The sequence below is a fragment of the Mustela nigripes genome, chromosome 1 (assembly GCF_022355385.1).
Source record: "Mustela nigripes isolate SB6536 chromosome 1, MUSNIG.SB6536, whole genome shotgun sequence".
Taxonomy (NCBI): Eukaryota; Metazoa; Chordata; class Mammalia; order Carnivora; family Mustelidae; genus Mustela; species Mustela nigripes.
The window spans coordinates 266160013-266182807 of NC_081557.1; the positions used below are offsets into that span (position 1 = coordinate 266160013).

At 49.2% G+C, this 22795-nt stretch overlaps 2 protein-coding genes and 1 pseudogene across 2 annotated transcripts in view; 2 read left to right on the forward strand and 1 right to left on the reverse strand.

Moving 5' to 3' along the window:
• FRAS1 (Fraser extracellular matrix complex subunit 1) overlaps positions 1-5667 on the forward strand; it is a 420039-nt gene extending 414372 nt beyond the window's left edge. The window contains exon 75 of the mRNA XM_059385668.1: positions 4555-5667. The gene's annotated coding sequence lies outside the window, so the exon portion shown is untranslated. The remainder of the gene's footprint in view (positions 1-4554) is intronic.
• Positions 5668-5875: 208 nt separating this feature from the next.
• The window catches only part of ANXA3 (annexin A3), a 46029-nt gene continuing 29109 nt past the window's right edge, over positions 5876-22795 (forward strand). Inside the window, exons 1-2 of the mRNA XM_059385703.1 lie at positions 5876-5958; positions 8741-8790. Coding sequence (XP_059241686.1) covers positions 8776-8790 — 15 coding nt within the window. The 5' untranslated portion in view covers positions 5876-5958; positions 8741-8775. The remainder of the gene's footprint in view (positions 5959-8740; positions 8791-22795) is intronic.
• LOC132008248 (large ribosomal subunit protein eL28-like) lies at positions 8799-13294 on the reverse strand (annotated as a pseudogene).

A 22795-nucleotide genomic window follows, 5' to 3' on the forward strand; every position in this document is an offset into this window, starting at 1 on the left:
AGCTCCTCTTCCCTTTAAGGAAGGATGATCTCTGAAACCAGTGGTCCTCAAGCTCTAGGCCGCATCCAGATCACCTGGAGGGCTGATTCAAACAGGAGGTCTGGGGTAGGTCTGAGGGAATTTGACCTTCTAGTGGGTCCCCATGCCCCAGCCCAAAGAAGCACTGTTCAAGACCTTCCTGAGCCCCAGCAGCCCCTGTCGCCATTAAAGGCAGTGTGTATTATCTTGCGGAAAGACTAGAAAAAATGAGTTTATGTTGTTGTAGATAAACCGAACCAAAAGTTTACAGGCATCTAAATGACAGTGGCCTTGTTCTAATCCTTTCCTTCAAGCTAATCTTTTCACTAAAACTTTGCTCAAGACAATAGCAGTGGTTGTACGGCAAACCTGAGCTGTGGTTGAGAGATACGGGGCACACTAAAAATGAAGAAGAAAGTAAGAATTCTTTCAAATGATAATGTTAAAATTATTCAGATTGCGTTGCCTGATTCCCTGACTGTCCCAAACTTTTAGTGTCCTTTTTCTTCTAAAGCCACAAGTTTTTCCCCCGGGTTTTAGCATTACATACAACAAATTATAAAGCATCCTGAATTACTGACTTTAGCTTCCCAGGAGTTGGTCTTGACCTCAATTAGATTATAAACTCATTGATATCTGAACTATGTCACATTATTTCCTTTTAGTCTTACATAGTGTTATGCCTTATAGGTAGTTTGCAGTTGATAGATATTTACCAATGACTTTTAATTAAAATAAATCCACATGTCTGTGTTGATGAAAAATCAATAAATTAATTGAGGAAAGTAAGGTACAAAAGTATAAAAATATACTGCTTTTGTGTGAGAAAAGGAAGAAATAAGAGCATGTGTTCATTTGGCTTGATTTTACTTAAAACAATGAAAGAATATACAAGCAACTAAAGAAAGGAAGGGCTTACCTGAAGGGGGCAGCAGCGAGCAGCAGGATGAGGTGGGGGGGTGGGGAGGGGTGGGGTTGTTAAGATCCACTGATGGATGTCTTTTTAGAAGTAAAAAAAAAAAAAAAAAAAAAAAAAAAATTAACCATGTAACCATCTTAAGAAAGTTTTATTAACTGAGGAAGTTCAACTATTCCTTTTCTCTTAAATTTTCTTAACAATGACCAGATTTATTCAATTACTGCTTGGCTCTGATAGGAAGATCTAACTGCACTGCGTGGAGGGTAGTACGAAAGGGCACCCAGTGGAGGTCATGCCCAAAGGAGTGCTGAATCTGCTTCTACTGCTGTTGTGACAGATTAGCACAAATACTAGTGGCTTAAAATGACACAAGTTTATTCCCTTAACTCTTCTAGAGATCAGAAGTCCAAAATGGGTCTCACTAGGCTGAAATCACAGTAGTGGCAGGTTGCATCCGATCTAGAGTCTTCGAGTGAGAATCCATCTCCTTGTCTTACCCAACGCCTAGGGGCCCCCTGCATTCCTGGGATCAGCACTCCCTGTAATCTTCAGAGCCAGCAACGACCAGTTGAGCCTTTCTCACTGAGCCATTTCTCTGCTCAGCCTCTGTTCCCCTCTTCCCCAATAAGGACCCTTGTGACTACACTTGACCCGCCTAGATATTCCAGGATAAGCTCTTTATATTAAGGTCAGATGATTAGCAACCTTAATTCCTTCTGCAACCATGGTTCCCCCCCACCATGTAACATAACATATTGACAGTTGTCCGGGATTATTTGGGGCCATTCTTTTGCCTACTGTCCAGATCCATCAGAATTTGAACAAAATTTTGAACCACAGAAATCAGAAGACCCAAACCATGCGCCCCTCTCCTACTGTTGCGTGCCAACCAACAGTTTGCCCATGGGTCTCTCTTTTGTTGGATGATTTGTTTCCAGAAAAGGGAGGGACCCATAAAAGGCAGTTAATCTATATTTCTTTCCCTGTCAACTGAGCTAACAAGGGGGCATGAATCATGGCAGTTTCTGTCGTTAGAGAATGTGACTGTAACTGTGGGAGCTTTTGAACATAAAAGGACAGTTTCACCTAGATTACCTGCTAGTACTTCCCCTCCCCCTCATTCTCACGGAAGCCCCGTGGGTCAACCTCTCGGCATCGTGTGTAAATTTATCACCGTCGTGATTAAGATGAGCTTCGGAGCAGGCTGACTGGGTGTGACGCTTAAAGGCACTGGACAGTTTATGCAACTCTAAGAAATAGTACGTCCCGGGACCCACCCCATTTGATTGAGGTGAAAGTAAAGGGAGGTGGTGTGTACAACACATTCAGATTTGCGCCTGGCATATAGCTGGTACTTTCAAAAATGAGCTCTGTTGTCAGTTATTTTGTTGTTTCAAAGACCAAAATAATATTTAATAGTTTATGGCTTGAGCTCTTTTTCCTCGGAAGGTCTTATTTCCATGGCTAACCCTATCCTGAGATGTTGAGACCTTCGTGTCCAGACCTGAATATTGGATGTAGGAGCCTCTCCAGCCATCCTTGTTCTATCTGACAACGTTTGGCCATGTCGGGAGCTCCCTACGCCGCCTCCGCCGCTCTCTGTGTACTGCAATAGGACTGGCCATCCTGTTCGTCCCATAGGATGTCATGGTGCAAGCAAGGGTCTGAGAAGTGCTCGTGTAGTTGAGTGTGCGCTCTTGCACACGGACAGTGCTGGAACAGCTTCCTCCAGGTGGCTGTTGCCCTTTTAGCCTGGGCTCAGAATGAACACACGAAGCAGCCCAGCCATCCTGCTGCTCCGGGAGAACAAATGACTTCTTTTCACCCCCTGAATTTCGGGATGGTTTGTTAGACCGCGCTATGGTGGCAGTAGCTGATACATTTGCCCATCCTCTCAAAATGTTTCCCAGTATCGTCCCGTCTAAAGATTCTTTGAAATTGCCTAATCTGCAGCCTATTCATAACTTCCAGTAACCACCAGCTCCCTGCACCAAGCATTCAAGTGTTTCCTCTTTTTTCTTTCTTTACTTGATTTTCAAGTGATAATGTCATCAACCCACATGCCTCTGAACAAGAAACTGTACAATAATGTTCCTTGCGGAATTATTCATAGTAGAAAAATACTGAAACAATGTAATGTCCATCATCACAAGAAGGATGCATAAACCATGACGTAGTCATAAAACGAAATACAATGCAGCCTTTACAATGACCATAGCTGCTAGAGTAGCTAGCACTGGACAGAAAGAGCTGGTCGAAGGATATACATCACGACATCATTTATTTAAAGTTTTAAGATCTGAAAAACAGTGTTATGTAATATTTATGGCTGTGTAGAAATTTGAAAACAAGTAGAACAACATGCACAAAAATCATGACACTGAATTTATTGTTGGGTTATCTCTGGAAAAAGAGGGAGGCAAATCGATCCAAAAGAGCACAAACGAAACATCAGTGGTATCCATTTGTCTTTTCAAATATCTTGAAAACATTCTAAATGAACAAAACACAATGTTTAAGGTTTGATAAAGCTGGGTGACAAGTATGTGGGTAGTCAGTATTATTATAATATCATTTATTCTTGTTGGTATCTTTGAAAATATTTCACAATTAAAAATTTTATGTAGCAACTTAAAAAAAAAAAAGATTTTAGTTATTTGAGAGTGTGAGAGAGAGAGAACATGAAAAGGGGGAGGGTCAGAGGGAGAAGCAGACCTCCTGCTGAGGAGGGAGCCTGATGCGAGACTCGATCCCCGGACTTTTGGATCATGACCTGAACCAAACACAGTTGCTTAACCAACTGAGCCCCCCAGGCAGCTTATGTAGTAACTTTTAAAGAAGAGACTGTGGGAGTTGTGAGCTGCTTGCTGTGGTCTGAATTTTGTGTCCACCCAAAATGTATCAAAATCCTACCCCCTAAAGCTATGGGATTCAGAGGTGGGGCCTTTGGGATGATTAGGTCGGAAGGGCAGAGCCGTCAAGAATGGGATGTGTGCCCTCCTTATAGAGGCCCCAGAGAGAGCTCTCTTGCCCTTGAGGCCACGTGAGGCACAGCAAGAAGACAACTGTCTTGGGACCAGGAAGGGCGCCCTCACAGGAAACCTGCTGGAGCCTTGATCTTGGACTTCCCAGCCTCGGGAACTGTGAGGAGAGAGTGTTTTGTTGTCTATAAGCACCCAGTCTATGGGAGCCTGTTAGGGTAGCCTGAAGGGACTAGGGCACAGCTCTTCTTGACTGTTCCCACAGTCGGTTGTTTCCAGAGTTCTTGGTTGTGGTCTAACTTGGACTCTTGGGCAAATCCTGGACCGGGCTTGACCCTAGAGCGGCACCTGCTTCTCTCTGGGAAGAAGTCCAGGTTCCATCCTGACCTCCATCTTTTGCGTTTGCCCTCAGCCGTCCTGCGCTTTCAGCGGCTTCCACGAACCGGAAAGGCAAGACAAGGGACCGTGCAATGCCAGTTGCCACAGCCCAAGCAGCCACAGTCGCCCCAATTCCACCTCTAACGGTCACTTTGGAAGTCCCAGTGGCAGAGACTCTAGAGTGCGCCCACGGGATTTTAATTTTCTCTCCTCTCTTCCGCTTCCTTGCTCATGGAACCTGCATCTCTATCTTTTTAGAGGCCGACTGAGACCTCAGTCTCCCCCAACACCTGCAGTCCTTCCTGATGCTGCTCCCTGATGTCCCCGGACCTGAAGTCATTCAAGATCCAGCCCTGCTGGGGAGAAGGTACCTAAGGGCTGAGGCCAGTGCTGAGTCCCACTTATGACACCTTTTCCTCCAGGAGCTTTGGACCCATCACTTTCTAATTTTGTTTCGTCTGCGCAAACTCGGAGGAAGCGAGCGCTCCCGGAGCTGGAGATGGACGGGGGAGCGCGGTCGGGTCCTGGGTCCCCGGCCTCGCACCCAGGATCGCACCCGGCAAGCGGCGGCAGCGTCTCCGTTCTCGGCGCGTCCTTCCAGACACAGCTGCTCCCGAGTCCCCGGGTCCGAGCCGGGCTTCAGTTTCCAGCCTCCCTCCTCTGGTCCGTTGTTCCGGAGCCTACGCGCCGCTCCGCCGCACCATCTCCCCGAGCCCGCGGTTCGAGTCCCGGGACCGGCGGGTCCCCAAGCTCAGCCGCGGAGCCGCAGGACGCCCGGGGTGACCGTCTGGGTCCGCCCCGTGTCCCTGCGTGACTTCGCTGAGCTCACTTAACCCCGCGGTCGGGTTCGTCCGGTGTGACCCGTGGCGCACCGCGCACCGGGACCCCCGGCCTCCACGCGCCCGCTCACCCTCGGTCGCCATCGCCAAGCCCCCGCCGTGCCGGCAGCTGGTTCTGCTCACGCGGGAAGCGAGGGGGGAACAGGCCGAGTGGGAAAGTCTGGAGCCCTCGCTTAGCCGCCGGCGCTCGTGACGGAGGAGCGGACCCCCGAGCCCGACGCCCCCAGCTCCCTCCGCGGGTCACGCGAGCACCGCAGCCTCGGGCCCCACCGCGGAGAAGCGGATCTGCGGGCGCCCGGGCCGGAGCTGACTCACTTCTGCGTCCGCCGGGAGGACGCGTCTAAGCAGTCGGAGAAGCGGGGGACAGGAGGGGGCGGGCCGGGGGTCTGAGGCTGTGCGGTTCCCCCTCGTCCGCGGAGGCGGGTCTCGCAGCCCCGGGGACGTTCCCGGAGGCCGCTCTCGACACCGCGCAAGCCGCGGCCGCCCCAGCAGGACGCGCGGGCCGGGCCAGAGCCCGCCGAGCCGCGGGCGCAGAAGGCCTGCGGCGGGTCGGAACGGAGCGCGAGCCGACCCGTGAGCGCGGACCGAGCGTTCCCGCTGGACGCGGCGGGGGGCGCGGGGCGCGGGGCGGGCGCGGCGGGCTTTCCCGGGCGTCGGCGCGGGGCCCGTGCGGCGGGAGGCCGCGGGCGGGAAGGGGCGGGGCGGGGCGGGGCGGGGCGGGGCGGAGGCAGGGGCGCGGGCGGCGAGGGCGCGGAGCAGCCGCGGGCGGCGCGCGCTCCGGCTCAGGCTCTCCCGCTCGCCGGGTCGCTCGGCCGCGCAGCAGGTAAGACCCGCGTCCCCGCGACCCGCCCGCGGCTGGCAGCGGGGCCTCCGGCCCCTTCCCCGGGAGCGCGCCCACGCCGCAGACCAGGCAGAGCCCGCGTCCCCACGTCAGAATGGGGAAAACTGAGGCCCAAAGGAGCAAAAGCGGTGCGCCTGGGGAGGGTCACCCGACCGCGGCGACGGCGGCCGCAGACCCTCGCTTCTGGGGACCCCGCGGCCATCGCAGCCTCCCGCGCCCTGAGCGTCTTGGGGACAGAGGAGGAGCCGGGGTCGGAGCTGCCCTTTGGGTCCCCGGCGAAGCGGGAGGGCGGGCTCGAGCCCGGTGCCGAACACTTGGAGCCCCGCCATCCTCGGGAGCCTTCGCTCCTCTTAACGTAGACCTTTTATTTTATTTCACTTGGAAATTTCTTAGGTGGTAGAAGAAACGTGTATTTAGACATGGAGCGTTGGGAATCCGAGAAGTTTGCTTTTCCTTGAAAAGACTCACCTTTTCTTTGATTGCGAGTCACCGCCCCTGCTCCTGACTCATCCCGCAGGCATTTGAGTCAGCAGGTGGGGAACCCGAGTCCTTCCTTGCCAATGACCTTATACAGGAAGCTGAGGTCTGTGCAGGGGCTCAGAGGCCCAGGTCGCTGAAGGCCCCTCTGGCTGCTGATAAGGACCTACAGTGCGGGACAGAAATCCTTCCCCGGAATCTGCCTTCTGCAGGGACAGCAAGACTGAGCCCTTGGGAAGAGCTACATTTACAACCTGTTGTATCAGCATCATCAAAAAAAAATGTAACTCATTGAAACATTGTTCTCCAAAGATGTCCCCATTGGCTCACGAAGGCAGAAAACCTCAGATTGAGGAGAAAGGGAGTTTACAGGTGTAACTTGAAACTCTTAAAGTTTAAAGATTCTGGAATCTTGTTCTCAGAGCTGTGGGGTCTGTGTGGAGCCCTCTGCTGAGAAATGGGGATGGAGGGGAAGAAAAGAAATGATGTAGATCCCCAAACTCCCTTCTGAAAAGAATGTTTAAGGTTCTGTTGTGAGGTCATTTTCATTTGGATTTCTTCTTAAAATTTAAATCAGTAATAAAATTTTGGATCAACACGTAGTGAATATCGGCTGTGACAGGGTATGGGGCAGGCACTTGGGTAAGGCGGAGCATGGGAGTTAACGTCATACCTTTGGAGTGTGACTGTCCAGATTCAGTAGGGGGACCCTTATGGCTGTGTGCCTAGAACATTATTGTACCTGCTCTGTGCCCCAGCTTTTTAATATGTAAAGTGGAGATGTGTGGGATTTTTTAAAAGATTTTATTTATTTATTTGAGAGAGAGAGAGCACAAGTAGGGAGAGCAGCAGAGACTGAGAAGGAGAGGGAGCAGCAGTCTCCCTGCTGAAAACAGAGCCTGATGGCGGGCTCGATCCCAGATCGCAGGACCCCAGCATCATGACCTGAGCCGTGGGCAGACACTGAACCAGCTGGGCTCCCCAGATGCCCCTAAAGTGGAGATGTTCTTAATGACAACTAGCTCCCTTACTAGGTTATTGTGAGACTTATATTAAGTCATTTATTCATTCAGTATTTTTTTTTTAGTGCCTTTTATGCCCCAGTGAACTAATATGACAAAAAGCATTGTGAAATTAACCTTCTAGTGTTTTTTATATGGCCTGGTACATCGTAAGAACTCAGAATCGCAGCTGATACTATTATACATATGATCCCTGCCTTCCTCTTCCCTTTCTATAGATGAAGAAATGTTAGATCTGGTAACTAGAAAGCCCACTGCCCTAGGCTACAGATTGCCTAAGAAAATCAGGCTAAGTATTTCCATGGATGTCTAGTGTAATTTCCTACTGAACTTTGTTCTGGGGCTATTACTGAATTTTTAAAATATTTTGTTCCCAGGATTGGTGGGAGCAACTTGCATTTCTAAATCGACCCTGGAGATAACGCCAGCGTGTCTGAATAATGTCTACATAGAAAAAGTGCCTGGCTTCCCAATAGAGCTCCACCAAAGAATTGCCCTTTTTACCTCTGGGCCCTACCAGGAACTGGACTGCCTCCTCAAAGAGCAGGCATGTCTGTTTACAAAAGTCCGTAGGCTGGGAGCCTTGTAAAATGTAAATGGAGATAGCACAGTCACACGCAAAGAATCCAACTGAAGCCAGCTCAAATTTGTTTCGGGATGGGTTCAGAGGAGACAATTTCTGTTTCTGTTGTTGTTCCCCAGGATGGTATCTATCCTGGTTAAAAGAAAACTCAGTAATCAACATAGTTCTGTTAGACTTTTTTATTATTAAAGATTTTATTTATTTATTTGACAGAGATCACAAGTAGGCAGAGAGGCAGGCAGAGAGAGAGGGGGAAGTAGGCTTCCTGGCCAGCAGAGAGCCCGATGTGGGGCTTGATCCCAGGACCCTGGAATCACAACCTGAGCAGAAGGCAAAGGCTTTAACCCACTGAGCCACCCAGGCATCCATGGACTTTTAAATGAAGGAAGAATTTGTTTCCCAGGAAACGTGTTTGTAAACCCTTTAAGTATGGAGATTTTTTTTCCCCTTGTTTTGACCCCTTCCCAGTCGCGCACAGTCTGTCCTTGTCCATAGCAGGTGCTCGTAAATGTTTGTGTAACATATAGGGCACTTGATGCTGGAGACACATGGCCTTACTGAGATGGTTTCTCTTTGAATGTTGACTTCTTTTTTTTTTTGGATTAAAGATTAGGGTTATTCTGAGATTATGGGATTCTGAATCCCACATTTATTCTGCTTAGTAATTGTTTTCTTTAAATAGGTTCGTGTGATCTCAAGTCAAGCAAAGGTGGGATCATGGCTTCTGTCTGGGTAAGTAATACTCAAGCCTTCACAATACCGTAACTTATCTTAGTCAAATTAAAATGCCAAAAGTCAAAATATGAAAAACAAATCTTTGAAAGTTTATAACGTTCATTGGAAAAAATTACATGCCAAAAATGCAAAGGGATGTCTAAGAAGAATAAAATACAAACATGTGTTGTAGAGGTACATAGCTGAAATAATCCGTGATGACACCAAAGTAGAGGTTCACAACGGAGTAAATTTAGTTTGGGAGTTATTATATGATAAGGATAACATTTCAGAAAACATATCAGGAAAATGTTGGCTTATTCAACAAATAATGTTAGGAAAATTTCAAGCAATTTGGGAAAAAAGTAAATCTGTATTCCCTCCCCCTTCTGACCTTAAAATGCATTTCAGATGGATGAAATACTGATGTGAAAGAGACAAAATATGGGTGAATGTTAAAAATACTTGTGAAGTAGGGGTGCCTGAGTGGCTCAGTGGGTTAAAGCCTCTGCCTTCGGCTCAGGTCATGATCCCAGGGTCCTGGGATCGAGCCCCACGTTGGGCTCTCTGCTCAGCGGGGAGACTGCTTCCTCCTCTCTCTCTGCCTGCCTCTCTGCCTACTTGTGATCTCTCTCTTTCTGTCAAATAAATAAAAATCTTTAAAAAAAATAATAATCGTGCAGTAGAAAAGGCATTTGCAACTATAATTCCAAACCAAAAGCCTAAAAGAAAAACATTGATCTACGTAACTGCATATAAACTTCCTATTTGTAACAGCAAATGACACTATTAGTAGAGTCAGAAGACAACCCACAGGGGAAAAATATTTGGAGCACACCAGACAAAAAACACAATTTCTTAATGTAAAAATGACTTGAATAAATCAATAAAAAAAAAAAAAACTTGATGGAAAAATTTGTCAGAGCGTGAATACCACATGAGAAGAATGACAAATGTCCCAGGGACATATGAAAAGACGCTCTCACTAGGAAAGAAAGAAATGTCAATAACACAGTGAGAAACCATGTTTGCCGGAAAATTGGTAGGGATGAAGAAACCTATAATAAGACCAGTATTGCAAAGTCTGTGGGCAAGACACGTACTCTCCTACTCTGATCGTGGGAGACTACTGGATGGCACTTAGGGGACAACCGATGTTTAAACGCACACCGCCTTTAGCCAGTTTTTCCACTTCTGGGCATTTATCTTAGTGATGTTCTTGCATAAGGCTGAAATAATACAGACCTAATGACTCTCATTTGTATTAATGAAGATATGCAGACAGCATAAATGGCCACCATTTATAAAATGTGTATAAAATTATTAAGGGTGTATAAAATTATTAAATTACTCATTTGTAACCTACAGCTATTTTTAAAGATCTGTCTGTTTGTTTGTTTGAGGAGGAAGGCAGAGGGAGAGAGAGTCCCAAGCAGACTCTGTGCTGAGCATGAAGCCCAAAACCAGGCTCGATCTCAGGACCCTGAGATCACAACTTGAGCCAAAACCAAGAGTCGGGTGCTCAGCCAACTGTGCCACCCAGACGCCCCTAACTTACGGTCATTTTGATGTGATCATTAAAAAGTATGGGGGAAAAGGTGGTGAGTTCTCTATATATTGATAATAAGAAAATGTCCAAAGATGTTAATTAGTGAAAAAATAAAGTTATAGAATAGTGTGGAAAATGAGTTTGTTTATTTTTTAAATATTTTTAAGGATTTCTCTTTATTCCCTTGAGAGAGAGAGCACGAGCACACATGAGCTGGGGGAAGGGCAGAACCGAGGGAGAAGCAGGCTCCCCGATGAGCAGGGGCCTGACGTGGGGCTTGATCCCAGGACCCCAGGATCATGACCTGATCCCAAGTCAGGTGCTCAACAGACTGAGCCACCCAGGCACCCCATGGTTCTGTTCGAACGAAAGTAAAAAGAAAAGAAAAAATAGATGCATAAAGACTATATTACATGAAAACTCTTTGGAAAGGCAGACCTGTGAGCAAGGGCACATTTGCTTTTTAGTGCATCACCTTCCGTGCTCTAATTTTTTTGTTAGTGATGAACATACATATATTTCTCAAGTGAGAGACAGAAAGGCTTGAAGAATAGCTTATATGGAGATACACCAGCCCTAGGTATGGGTGGTGCTTGTGGGAGGTTTGCTTGGCCCGTTATCCCCTTACCACTGACCAGGGGGGCAAGCTGTCCCCCTTCCTGGTCTAAAATTCCCACTGCTATTATGGATACTTCGTAGAGTCAGATGGAGGAAAAAAGCATCTCTCCAAAATGCTGGTGTTGAAAGTCTCCCTCTAGTCCTTGTCCATTAGTAAATCGACATGGGGTTGGTTGGTCAGGCTCTCCACTTAGTTGGCCGGCTGATGCCTTCGAAGTCGTTACTCTTCCTCTGTGTCCAGTTAATGAATTAAACTTTATGGTGGCTGTGCATGTTTAAGAAAAAAAAACAGTGTATATAGGATTCAGTACTATCTGCAGTTTCCATGGGGTCTTGGGAAGCATCCACAATGGATGCAGGTGGGGCTACCATACAGACATACAACGGAGTATTATTCAACCTTAAAAGGGAAGAGAATTCTGGCACATGCTACAATGTGAATGAACCTTGAAAACATTATGCTAAGTGAAATAAACCAGTAAAAGACATAAAAAGACAAAATACTATGATTCCGTTTATATGAGGCATCTAAAGTAGTCAGATTCGTAGAGACCAAAAACAGAGTTGTGGTGGCCAGGGGCTGAGGAGGGGGCTGTGTTGCTTAACGGGTATAGAATTTCGGTTCTGCACAATGAAAAACTTCCGGAGGTCTGTTTCACAATACTGTGGATATCCTCACCACTACTGAACTGTTGTACACTTAAAAGTGGTTAATGTGGTAAACTTTATGTTATCCTTTTTTTTTTTTTTACAATTAAAAAAAAAAAAAAACCAACAACCTGGCGATTTCTGTAGTTGTTCTTATCACTAAGTTTTACTGCTTTCTTTTTCCCTCTTACACACAAAAGCACATGTATACCTGAACACAAATAAGCGATCCAGTCCATGCTTTTCTCCGAAACCGCGGATCAGCTCGTGGTTACTCACGGATGAGGAGCTTATCGGAGTGATAGGATCCAGAGAGGAGAGTCTGGCTGCCGTTGTGGTGTGTTTCCTTGCGGATGAAAGGAGAGCTGGTTTTCTAGGTCTTGATCTTCCAAGTGCGGTGCAACCTCCCATTGTTTCAGATGAGTCAACAGTCCACATTGCATTACTGTTTCCTTTGTTTGGAAACATTGCTTATCTCTGTGCAGGCCTGTGTTCTCCTATTTAACCCCTGATGAGAAGTTTGCTCTCTTCAGACCCAGGGTCCCTTTGGGTTGCTTTTAAGTCCACAGCCGGCACTCGTGAGACCTACAAATTAGAACGTCTTGGGAAACTGACCTGTGTGTGTGGTTGATATCTTCGTTGCTTTGGAGGTGGCCGGCAGGTGCTCAGGAGCTCTTGGTGGGGTGGGCCCACGGGCCCTTCCCCATCACAGGCTTCTGGCTGAGCATGATGGCTCGGGCGCTGCGAGCGGCCGTCATGCGGAGATGTGGGCCGGACTCGTTCTCGGGGATCGTGTACCTGATGCCGCTGACGGTGGCCCGGGCGTTCTTGTTAATGGTGGTCGCACGTAGGAAGCGGCAAGCTTTCTGTGGCCGGATCTCTGCTTCCCGAGCACCACTAGACCTTTGTCACTGACCATGGGCCCCACACCCCCAGTCTTAACGCTGAATCCGCTGGTTGTAGCGGAAGGAGTTGCGAGCCTTCGGGTTCCTGGGTTCGGTGCTGTCTGCCTGTCTGCTCCTGTGATCGGGAAGCTGGGGCAGTTCAGGACGACCGTCCACTGCAGGTGGACAGTCGTGGGGGCGGTTCGTCTCACCGGGGCAGCTGGAGATGGAAAGAGCAGGAACGTGACCCTTCATTAAGATACCACAGCACTGTCTTTCCAGATGTGCCTTCCACAGAGCTGACTTTCTCAAGCAAACGTTCTGGGCTCTTTGCTCCACGGTCAGTTCCTAACTTCCTTTGACCATTTGTTTGAATCCTCAGCTTAGTATTTTTATTATCTTCCTAAGTTTTTTCTAAACCCGTAATCACTGTAATCATTATGAACTGTTATAACTTCCTAACTTGCTATACATTGTCCCTTCCCCACTCCATGCTCAACTTTAAAAATGAGGAAGGGGACCAGAGAGCCAATCTGGAACCAAGGGAGAAGGCCACTTTGCAAAAATACAACCACATAAACAGGACACCTGCAGACTGTGTCTGGAAGGAGTTCCTCAACAGGGTGGTTACACAAGTAAGGCAGCAAGTGCCTGGTCAGTGGGCACTCCTGAGCCAGAAGGACGATGGCCCAGCCCCAGTCCGCGGTCTGCTCTTCATAACTCTCTAACTGCTTCGGAGGCGGGCTCTTGAATACGACCTGCTGTCCTCTGCTGTCCTCTCCGCTACCTCACCTGTAAAACGGAAGAACAGTAGTACCGGCATCGCTCCGTGCTTGCGAGAATTAACCTAGTTCTCGTAAAATGCATTCACCGTGCCTGGCACGTGGTGAGCTCTGAGTGACCGTTTGTTGTAATCATTATCATTTCAGTATGTTATTTTCTAAAAAAACATATTCCTTGCCAATTAATATCCCTGCACCCATTTGAGTAAAGGAGTTTCTGCCTGTCTGCTGGGCCTGATTGTATTACAAATCAGCAGCACCCTCCTCCCCGCTGGAGGGATTGTCTCTGAGCCATCTGGACACAGATGGGTTTTCTCCACGTAGATTCTTACTGACCCCTCCTATTTTCAGTATTTCTTTTTAATTTTCACTATTTTTTTAAGAGCAGTTTTAGGTTCCCAGCAAAACTGAAGCAAAGATACAGAGATTTCCCGTAGACACATCCGTTGGGTCTAGACACATGCCCGGGGTTCCCCATTATCAGCATCCACTGCCAGAGTGGTCCATTTCTTGCAACAAATGAACCTGCACTAACTCATCATAATCACCAGAGCCCACAGTTTACCCTACAGTTCACTCTTGGTGCTGTGGATTGTGTGGGTTTGGATACTTACATATGTTTAGCGACGTGGACTACTCTGTTCCCAGTCCGAGCAGGTGTGCCGCCCTACAGTGTGGCACCAGCTGCCCGGAGTTCAGGTCTCCAGGTTTAAGAGCTCGGCCCTCACTTCCGAGTCAGCAGCAAGTCTCTGAGCTTCCTGTTCTTCCGACCTGTATAGCTGGGGATTTCCATGACCCTCTTGCGTTTGGTAATTGTCTAGAACAACTCAGAGAATTCGCTGAAAGTACTGTACTTATGGTTACCGTTTTATTATAAAGTCGGCTTACACATAGAGCAAAGCCTGGAAGGGTCCTGTCCCCGTGGAGTCAGGACGAGTCACCGTCCATGCACATCATGTGTCCACCAGCTAGGGAGCAGCTCCAAGCCTCTGTCCAGAGTTTGTACTGGGATTTCCTTACACAGGCCTGACTGATTAAATCACTGGCTGTAGGACTGAGCTCAGTCTCCAGTCTCCTTCCCCACCCAAACTGCCAACCCTCCCCCTCCTATTCCTACGGAGAGGTCCCCCATGAGTCACCTCGATGGCATAATTAAGACACTCCTATCAGGAAATTCCAATGGTTTGGATGCTCTCTGCCAGGAACCCAGGACAAAGACCATATTCCTTATTGTACCGTGCATATATAACTCAGGTTGGGGCTGCACAGAATTTCCAAAATATCATATTCCTTTATTTTTTTATTTTAAAATTAAAGTAACACTCAGGCATTAGTTACCTTGTGCTGATGAGAACCTCTGCTTGGAAGTTCCTGCCTTAAATCCTAAGTAACACGGGACAGTGAGTAATGCTTTGTAATAAATAGAGATTAGCAGATAGAATCACTCAAAACATGGGGTCCGTGGAGAAGAAATACTTACAGGGATTCTTGAGAGTGGAGGTGTTGGGGAAGGCTCATTTGGGGTGGAAACTTGCTAATAGGAAAAATTAGTCCCTGAACATGTGTTCTTGATGAAGAAGAAAGCATAACTTTCCGTCCCCGCCTGAGCCTTCCTCTCTTTCCTGGGAACAAGACCCGTGTAGTTTGACCCATGAGGACACAGTGGCCCCATTTCTGCTGTGTGAGACAGAGTCGTGGCATCAGCAGTAGGCCTCCCAGGAAAGGTGTGGTGTGCCCTTGGGAGAGAGAATTTGGGAAGACAATGCCTTTCCATTCTGTTCCATGGATGACCCCAGCCCTGGGCATAGGATGCTGCTGGTCCTGGGTACAGAAGTTGGTGAGGGCTCCGTCCAGTTCATACGTCTTGTTTTGGTGGGAACATCCATCGGCCCTTTCTTCCCTGGTGTGTTTGCTCTTCCCAACCATGCAAATCTAAAGCGTGTGGGAGGAGCACCTGTGTTACACGCATGTGGTCGTGTTGAACTTCTCCTCTGGTCTCCCCACCTGCTGCGTCTCAGGGCTGGAGGGTCCGGCTCCATAACTGCTTTCCCTGAGCTAGAATTTTCACATTCCAAGGAGAACGGACATCAAGCCTGATTAGGTGCTCTTCAACGTGATGCAGATTCCGGTCTGGTGTGTGTTTTAAACCATGCTCCCCAAAGTGTGTGCATTTATTTATTTATTTTTAAAGATTTTATTTATTTATTGGACAGAGAGAGAGAGAGAGAGAGAGCACAAGCAGGAGGAGAGGCAGAGGGAGAGGGAGAAGCAGGTTCCCCGCAGAGCAGGGGAAGCCTGATATGGGACTCAATCCCAGGACTCTGGGACCATGACCTGAGCCGAAGGCAGTGGCTTAACCACCTGAGACACACAGGCAGCCCCCGAAGCATATTTAGATAAATGTCGGCAGCTGCAAAAGTGGCCCTCTGCAGGAAGTGAATGAAAATCAGGGAAGACCTGGATTTCAAATCAAAACATTAGAACTTTGTTTCGGGACAGAGTCTAGAAAGAAACTGTCTACAGTCCGAGAAGAGAGAGGCTTCCCAGGGAAGAAGGACCAAGCATTAAAGACCCATCCATTGCCACTCCCTGACCCCAACTCACCACGGAGGTGTGGGGACCCTCCTTCACATTTAATCATACTAAAAAGTGAATTTGCCAAATCTCATGAGTCACGATTGAAGAAGCCTGGTGAGTCAGCGGCAAACAGGAAAAGAAAAAGTTGTAGATGGTGAGCAAGGAACATGAGGGGAGAAGCTATAATCGGATTCTCTCGAATGCCTGTGCTTTGGTGAATGCAGAGCAGTTGGAAAACGTGCATTTTAGAATGGGGACCAGTGAGATGAATACAGACGTAGAGGTCTCACACCAGATAAGAGTAAGTCAAAAGGGCAGAAAATTCTCAGGTCTGCCCCTTCCTCCGTGGTCACGTCTTTGCTCCTTTCATTTGTAATCATTTGTGTTTGAATTTGTGTTTAAATACTTCCCTTAGGTTCTGGAGACATGTTTAAATAGAGGTAGCGACAGCCGCGTCTGAACAGCATTTACGAAAGGTTTGAAGAATGCATTACTCAGGTCTCTGAGGTGTGGCACGGAGCTCTGAAAAGTCTGGTAGTGGCATTTGAGAATTATCAAAGAAAGCAAGACTCAGAATAAGAAAACATTTCTTTATCACTTAGTCATTCAACAAATATTTACTAAGATCTGCTATGTGGCATACCCTGTTTTGGGCTCTGGAAATAAAGAGAAAGAAATTTGAATTTATTAGCAAAGATGGCTAACAAACAAAGGAATAAATGTATAATACGTGACATCAGGTTCAAGTACGCTGGGGGGAAAGCAGAAGTAGATAATGATAGTGGCGAGAGTGTGATTTTCTGCTCAGATATGTGAGGGGGGTGAGCTGGGAGCACGCCTTGGGGAGGAGCGTCCAGCTGAGGGCACAGCAGGTGCAGCCCGAGGCAAGGTGTTTTGGAAGAGGGGCAAGGACACGCCCATGGGGTGATGGAGGGAGACAGGGAGATTCGGGGAGGTATTACACTTCAGGATCCTCCAAGGACCACAGACAATGTTTAGTTCCAGTAGCCTTTGTATAAACTCTGCAAGGAGTTCCCATCATGTAAATTTACTTTACATTAGGAAGAATTCTTAGCAACTTATTGTTAAGCTTGTCACTTCCCAAACACTTACACAAAGGTCATAAAACAATGCACATTGCCATCGTATCGTGTGGGCACTCGTGACCGCGGCCAAGGGTGCAAGAAATGTTCTTTCTGTAATATTACAAACAGCAGACGTCCCTCATCTCCGTCCCTCGTGGGCGGATTTCCATTCCCCTGGAAGGGACGTGGAGGAGAGTGGGTGTCACCGCTGTAGTCCCAACATCCTGCCCAACCAGCGCCGTTTTCTAGCCAAGTACCCACTTCCGAAGGCATGGATGGCGCCGGATTCCCCACGTCAGCGAGCCACGTTCCCTCCATCTTCCGCAGTGAGAGAGCAGGTCCCTTTGACAGAGGTGTCTTCCTGGACGATGGAAGTGTACTTCATCTAACTGTGGATGTGGCCAGTGTAGACACCCTGGTCTTCAGCTCCTTGTGACTCTTGGCCAAGAAGAGAGCTTGGCCAAGAACTCTTGGCTAAGCTAAACCTGACTTGGATTGTGGAGGAAAAATGTAATCTTCAGATACCGGTGCTAAGTAACTCAAAAGAAGATGAATCTAAATTGTTTATGATATGCTTCAAATAAATAATGAAACTTATTCTGAGAAAGAAGTTTGTGTTGATAAAGACTTTTTGGGGAACCAGTGTTTCAGACCCAGTCTGGTTAGGTTTGCTGCCTTTGCCGCCGAACCCCCGAGTGCTTGGAGAGACAGGCAGACAGACGGAAGGAGTCACCGGGAACGTCCCTGGCTCACCAGTGTTCTGCCCCAGCTTCTGGAAGCAGCTTTGAAAGACCTGCAAGAGCCTGCGGGGCTGAACGTGGCCACCGAACCATGTCCAGCCTCTTGCACATCTGCCAGGATACGACGGTCCCTTCGATTTCTGGACTATTGATGTTTGAAGGGAGCGAGTTCGTCAAGCAGCCTATTGGCTTATGTGGACCTTGGAGAGACGCCACACCTTGGGGTGTCATTGTCGTTCTTCCATTTTCTTCCAGCAAACTCACTCACAGTTACTGACTAAGGCCCTGTCTGAAGAGAAGTCGCGGGCTGCAGCTGGACCTGCCATCGTGAGTAAAACATAAGGTCTCCACCCCTGGAATTTTATGCTGGAGGAGCTGGAGACACAGACACGAACAGGGGGAGGTGATCCCAGTGCCGATGCCCCAGGGAAGGCCGGCTGGGATGAGGACCGACAGGAGAGGCCCCGCTCGAGCCCAGCGCCAGGCTGGCTTATCAGAGAAGAGGGCCTCGAAGCAGAGGCGTGAAGGCAGAAGAACGTTCCAGACCGAGGGAACAGCACGGACAAAGGCATTAGGAGGAGGAAGAATTACACGTCCAGCCGCTAGGCTGTCAGAGGGCTGGAGTGCGAGGGACCAGGGGAGGGTGGCGGCGGGTGAGGGCGGAGAGGGGGGCTGAGCCCAGCCACGCGGGCCAGGGCCGTGCAGACCCGGGCCACAGACCTGTGGCTGCCGTGGGGGACGTGTGGGGGGCGGACCGCGGAAGGAAAGGAGACGGCTGCAGGGGTCCGTGTCCGGGGCATGGTGAGGGCGGCGTGGACAGCAGCAGGGGCCAAGGAGATGGGGGAAGTGCCCCGGAGATCACCTTTCGCGATTGCTGATGGACCGAGTGTGCAGGGAGACTCGCATCAAAGGAGACTCCGAGTTTGTGGAGCCGGTGCCATTCAGAGGAAGAGGGGACACTGGGGACGAGCTCAGAGAGCAGCCGACTGCCTGGGTTCGAATCCTGGCTCTGCCGCAGACGAGTCACGTCGCCTTGGACCAGCCTCGTACCTCGCTGTGCCTCCTCCCCCCCGAAGTGGGGGTCAGAGCAGTACCGGCCTCCTAGGGCGGGCTTTGAGGATTAAATGGGCAGATAGGGGTCAAGCACCAGTAAATATGGAATTGTTACGGGGGGTTGGGGGGGGGGTCAGCTTGGGAGGAAATAACAGGTACGTGAGGCCTAAAAGCAGACACTGAGTGTACGAGACCAGTGTTCGGAGTCGGAGTCTGGGCTGGGCTGACAAACGTGAGAGCCGTTCTCGTGAGAGGGAAAGAAAGGAGCGTTTCCCGTTTAGAAGCTCCCGCGGTGCGGGGGTCCGGCGAGGGGCTGGCGGGCGACGGAGGGAGGCGCAAGCCGGGCGGCGAGAAGCCCCGGGGACGCGGCCAGGAGCCGACAGAAGGCGGGAGTCTGGCCGGGTTGACCGGGCACAGGCTTCCGAGAGCTCAGGGTTTCTTCTGACTGTTTAATCTGCGTTTCATGGAAAGCCGGACCCAAACGGCTCCCCTAACCTCTGAGTCACACTGACCTCCTACTCCAGCCCAACACCCCGCTCCGTTACACACCCCAGGGCCCTTGCTCTGAGGCCCCCGATGAGACCAGTTTATCTAGAAAAGAACAGGAGGCAAGTACGGATCTTCTCTCACTTGAGCAAGACAAGAAGAAACGCGTACATTGTCTCTGAGCCGCTCGGAGGCACTTCAGAGGAAGCCGTGACGTCCCTCCCGCTCCCTGCCCGCAGGCGCGGAGGCTCCCAGCCCTGCTCCCCGACCCGTCGGGGCGCCCTTCCTCGCCTCTCCCCGCTGCGGGGGGTTTGCTGCAAGTAGCCGGGCTTCCTTGGCTCGCAGCTGCGGGGCGCGATCTCTGCCTTCATGGTCACATCCCTTCCTGTGCCTCCGTTGTCACCTGGCTGTCTGCTGAGGACAGATGTCATGCTGGGTTTGGGGCCCACTCCGTCTGGTCTGACCTCCGCTTCATTAAGTACATGTCAGTGAACTTCTACCCGAGGAAGGTCGCAGCGTGCAGCACTGCGGCCCGGGCCTGCCTTGTGTATCTTCTTGGAGGGACACAACTCAACCCCGAACACTCGCCTCCCGTGACCGTGTTCCATCAGAGCCTTTTACAATAAGCTTTCTTTGGTTTGGAAAACCATGTTTTACTAGAAAAATGGAATGAGAAGTCTCACATCTTCTAAGCTGTGATTGTTTGTTTGTTTGTTTGTTTGAGTCTGTTTTTCCTTCTATCGTAAACCCTCGAGACCCAGCAGACCGTTTGGACGTTGACCGGAGAGCTACCATTTCTCCTCAGCATTTCAAGAGTTCCCGAGTCCTGGAGGTTGCTCTGAGCCATGGATTTGGAAGCTTAATGTTTGCATGCAGCCTCCGTGGGACTGCACGACGGGACGCGTGATTGGACATTACCTCACCCTCAAGCTGTACCTACAGCGGCAGCCCTGCTGGCTCTGAAGCGTTTGGCTTTAACTAGTTTCGTGTCAACAGGATTGGCGCCTTCTCTTTCATTCGTTCTTCTGAATGTGAATGTTTGACTTCTTGCAAAGCCAGTGCACTTTGCATGGAGAAATGGGTACGACAAGCCTTCATGGTCAAGGACAGACCGGCCTCTCTCAGGGCGGTGGCAGCAGACAGCTCCCAGCCGCCCACCGGCCACACCAGTGGCTTAAGGCATCAGGTGCGCTGATGATCTCCAGAGGAGAGTTCTAGAAGGTCAGAGAAAAAGGAGCGCCTGGGAGGCTCAGTTGGTTGACGTCTGTCTTCGGCTCCGGTCATGATCCCGGGGTCCTGGGATCCTGGGGCTCCCCGGTCGTGAGCGGGGAGCCGGTCTCTCCCTCTTCATCCCACACATGCTCTCTGTCACTGTTTCTCTCTCTCTCTCTCTCTCTCAAATAAATAAAATCCTTAAAAAACAAAGATCAGAGAAAACTATTGACATAAAAATGGTTCAGATGTGAGGCAGCTTCGTGATCAGAAGCAGAGGCTGATGAGACTGACCACTTGCTGGCCATGTGGACTCGGCAAGTTACTTCAGCATCAGTTCTTATCATTATCTACATATAGGATGTGTTACATCTGCCTCATAAGTTTTTGGTGAGGATTGAATGACTAATGCAGGAAGCGTGCTTAGCACAGGACTTGGCACACGATAAGTCCAACCATTTTTTTTTTTTTTTTAAGATTTATTGTTTGTTTGTTTGTTTGTTTAGAGCAGGGGGAGGAGCAGAAGGGGAGGGAGGGAACGAATCCCAACCAGACTCCGTGCTGAGCGGGCGCCCCATGCAAGGCTCCGTCTCGGGACCCTGCGGTCACGACCTGAGCAGCAACCGAGAGTTGGACGCTCAACGGGCTGGAGGTGCCCAGGCATCCCAACTTGCAACGATGGCTGATGTCAAGAGCTCCTGTGAGTCTCTCTCCTCCCTTTATTTCAACAGTGCTTGCTTTAATTTATTTTCCAGCTGGTTTCAGGATCATGGTCCCTCTGGGGGCATCTGAAGGTCAAGTTTGAAAAAAAGGAAGCAACATACAGTGTTTAAGGGATACACATGGAAATCTGATCAAACGTGGTGTTTTTGGAAATATAAAAAGTTTGCCAAGTATTTGTGTCCTACACTAGCATGACACTTTGCTAGGGAGTTAGGGTTAGTGCGAAGAGCCGAAGTCAAGCATGGATTAGTCGTTCAAATGTAAGGAAGGAAGCCCTGCCATCAGCAGGCCATGCGAATCGTTCCTTCGGTCTGTAACAATGCCGGCATTCCTGAAACGCTGAGGTCATCATCAAAATCTTCCTCCACCTCCCACGAAAGCATCTGTGACTTGTTTACTCATTTCCCTTTGGTCTTCTGGGCAGCTGAGAATGAAACAGAGCCGTGGTTCTCAACCTCGAGCCCTAGAATCGTCTGGAGGGCTTGTTAAAACACAGATCCGGAGTTGTAGCCCCAGAACTGTTGGCTCAGTGAGACTGGGTGGGACCTGAGAATCTACATCTCTGACAAGTTCCCAGGCGACGCTGCTGGGCTGATCCAGAGTCTGCGCTCCGAGAACCACTAGCTGGAGTCCGGGGAGGCTCTGAGACATGCTGGAGGGCACAGGGCATTTCAGAGACAAGCCGGGGGTTGGCGGGAGGTGGGTGCCGCATCCTCCGCTGTCCTCGGGAGCAGAGTTCTGTGAAGCAAATCATTTCTCTGAAATCGAGTTTCTTCCGTTTTTTAAATGGGAATAATGAAATCTACTCTGTTAAGGTCATTTTAAGACTGAAATAAGTTGTCTGTAAAGCACTTTGTTCACTGCCTGGCATGTGCTTGTTTAAGAGTCTGTTAATGTCTTTTACTCTAAGATGTTTTTTCGAAGGTCATGGAAATATTGTTGAATGTTCTGAGCAAGCAACTCTAGCACCTGAATTCTACCGCTTCCCAAAATACCTGAAACAGCCTGAAAAAGTTCACCAACATTCTGCTTCAGAATCTCCGTGCCATTTTTCAAGTGTGTGTGTGTGTGTGTGTGTGTGTGTGTGTGTTGCCTTTTTTCTTTTAATTAAACAAGGAGTTCCTCCCCATTCAATTCTTACTAGGTGGCACATTACATAACGGACTGGGAATTTCAACCTTCTCTAATCGTGCGCGTTGGAATTTCAGCATATTTTGATGTGTAGGTAGCAGAGGGCCGTGCAAAGGTCACAGCTAGAATGGAAACCCCTTTCATGAGCCCCTGGAATCTTTATTTCTGAAGAATATGTTCAACATGTCTGATGCGTGACCCGGTCACACGCGTTTGAGGGAATGCCCAGGTAGAGACCGTACGTCTCAAGAAGGACAGGAGTGGGCTGGGGTGGTCATGACCACGTTCGAGTTCAGAGCTGCTGCTGACCTGGGTTGAGCAGATTCTCCAATTGTCTTAAACCCCAGAGTCTTGCATGTGAAATGGGTGCGTCTTACTCCTCCGGGCTGTCACGCAGGCTCTTTTTTTTTTAAAGATTTTTTATTTATTTATTTGACAGAGAGAAATCACAAGTAGATGGAGAGGCAGGCAGAGAGAGAGAGAGGGAAGCAGGCTCCCCGCTGAGCAGAGAGCCCGATGCGGGGCTCGATCCCAC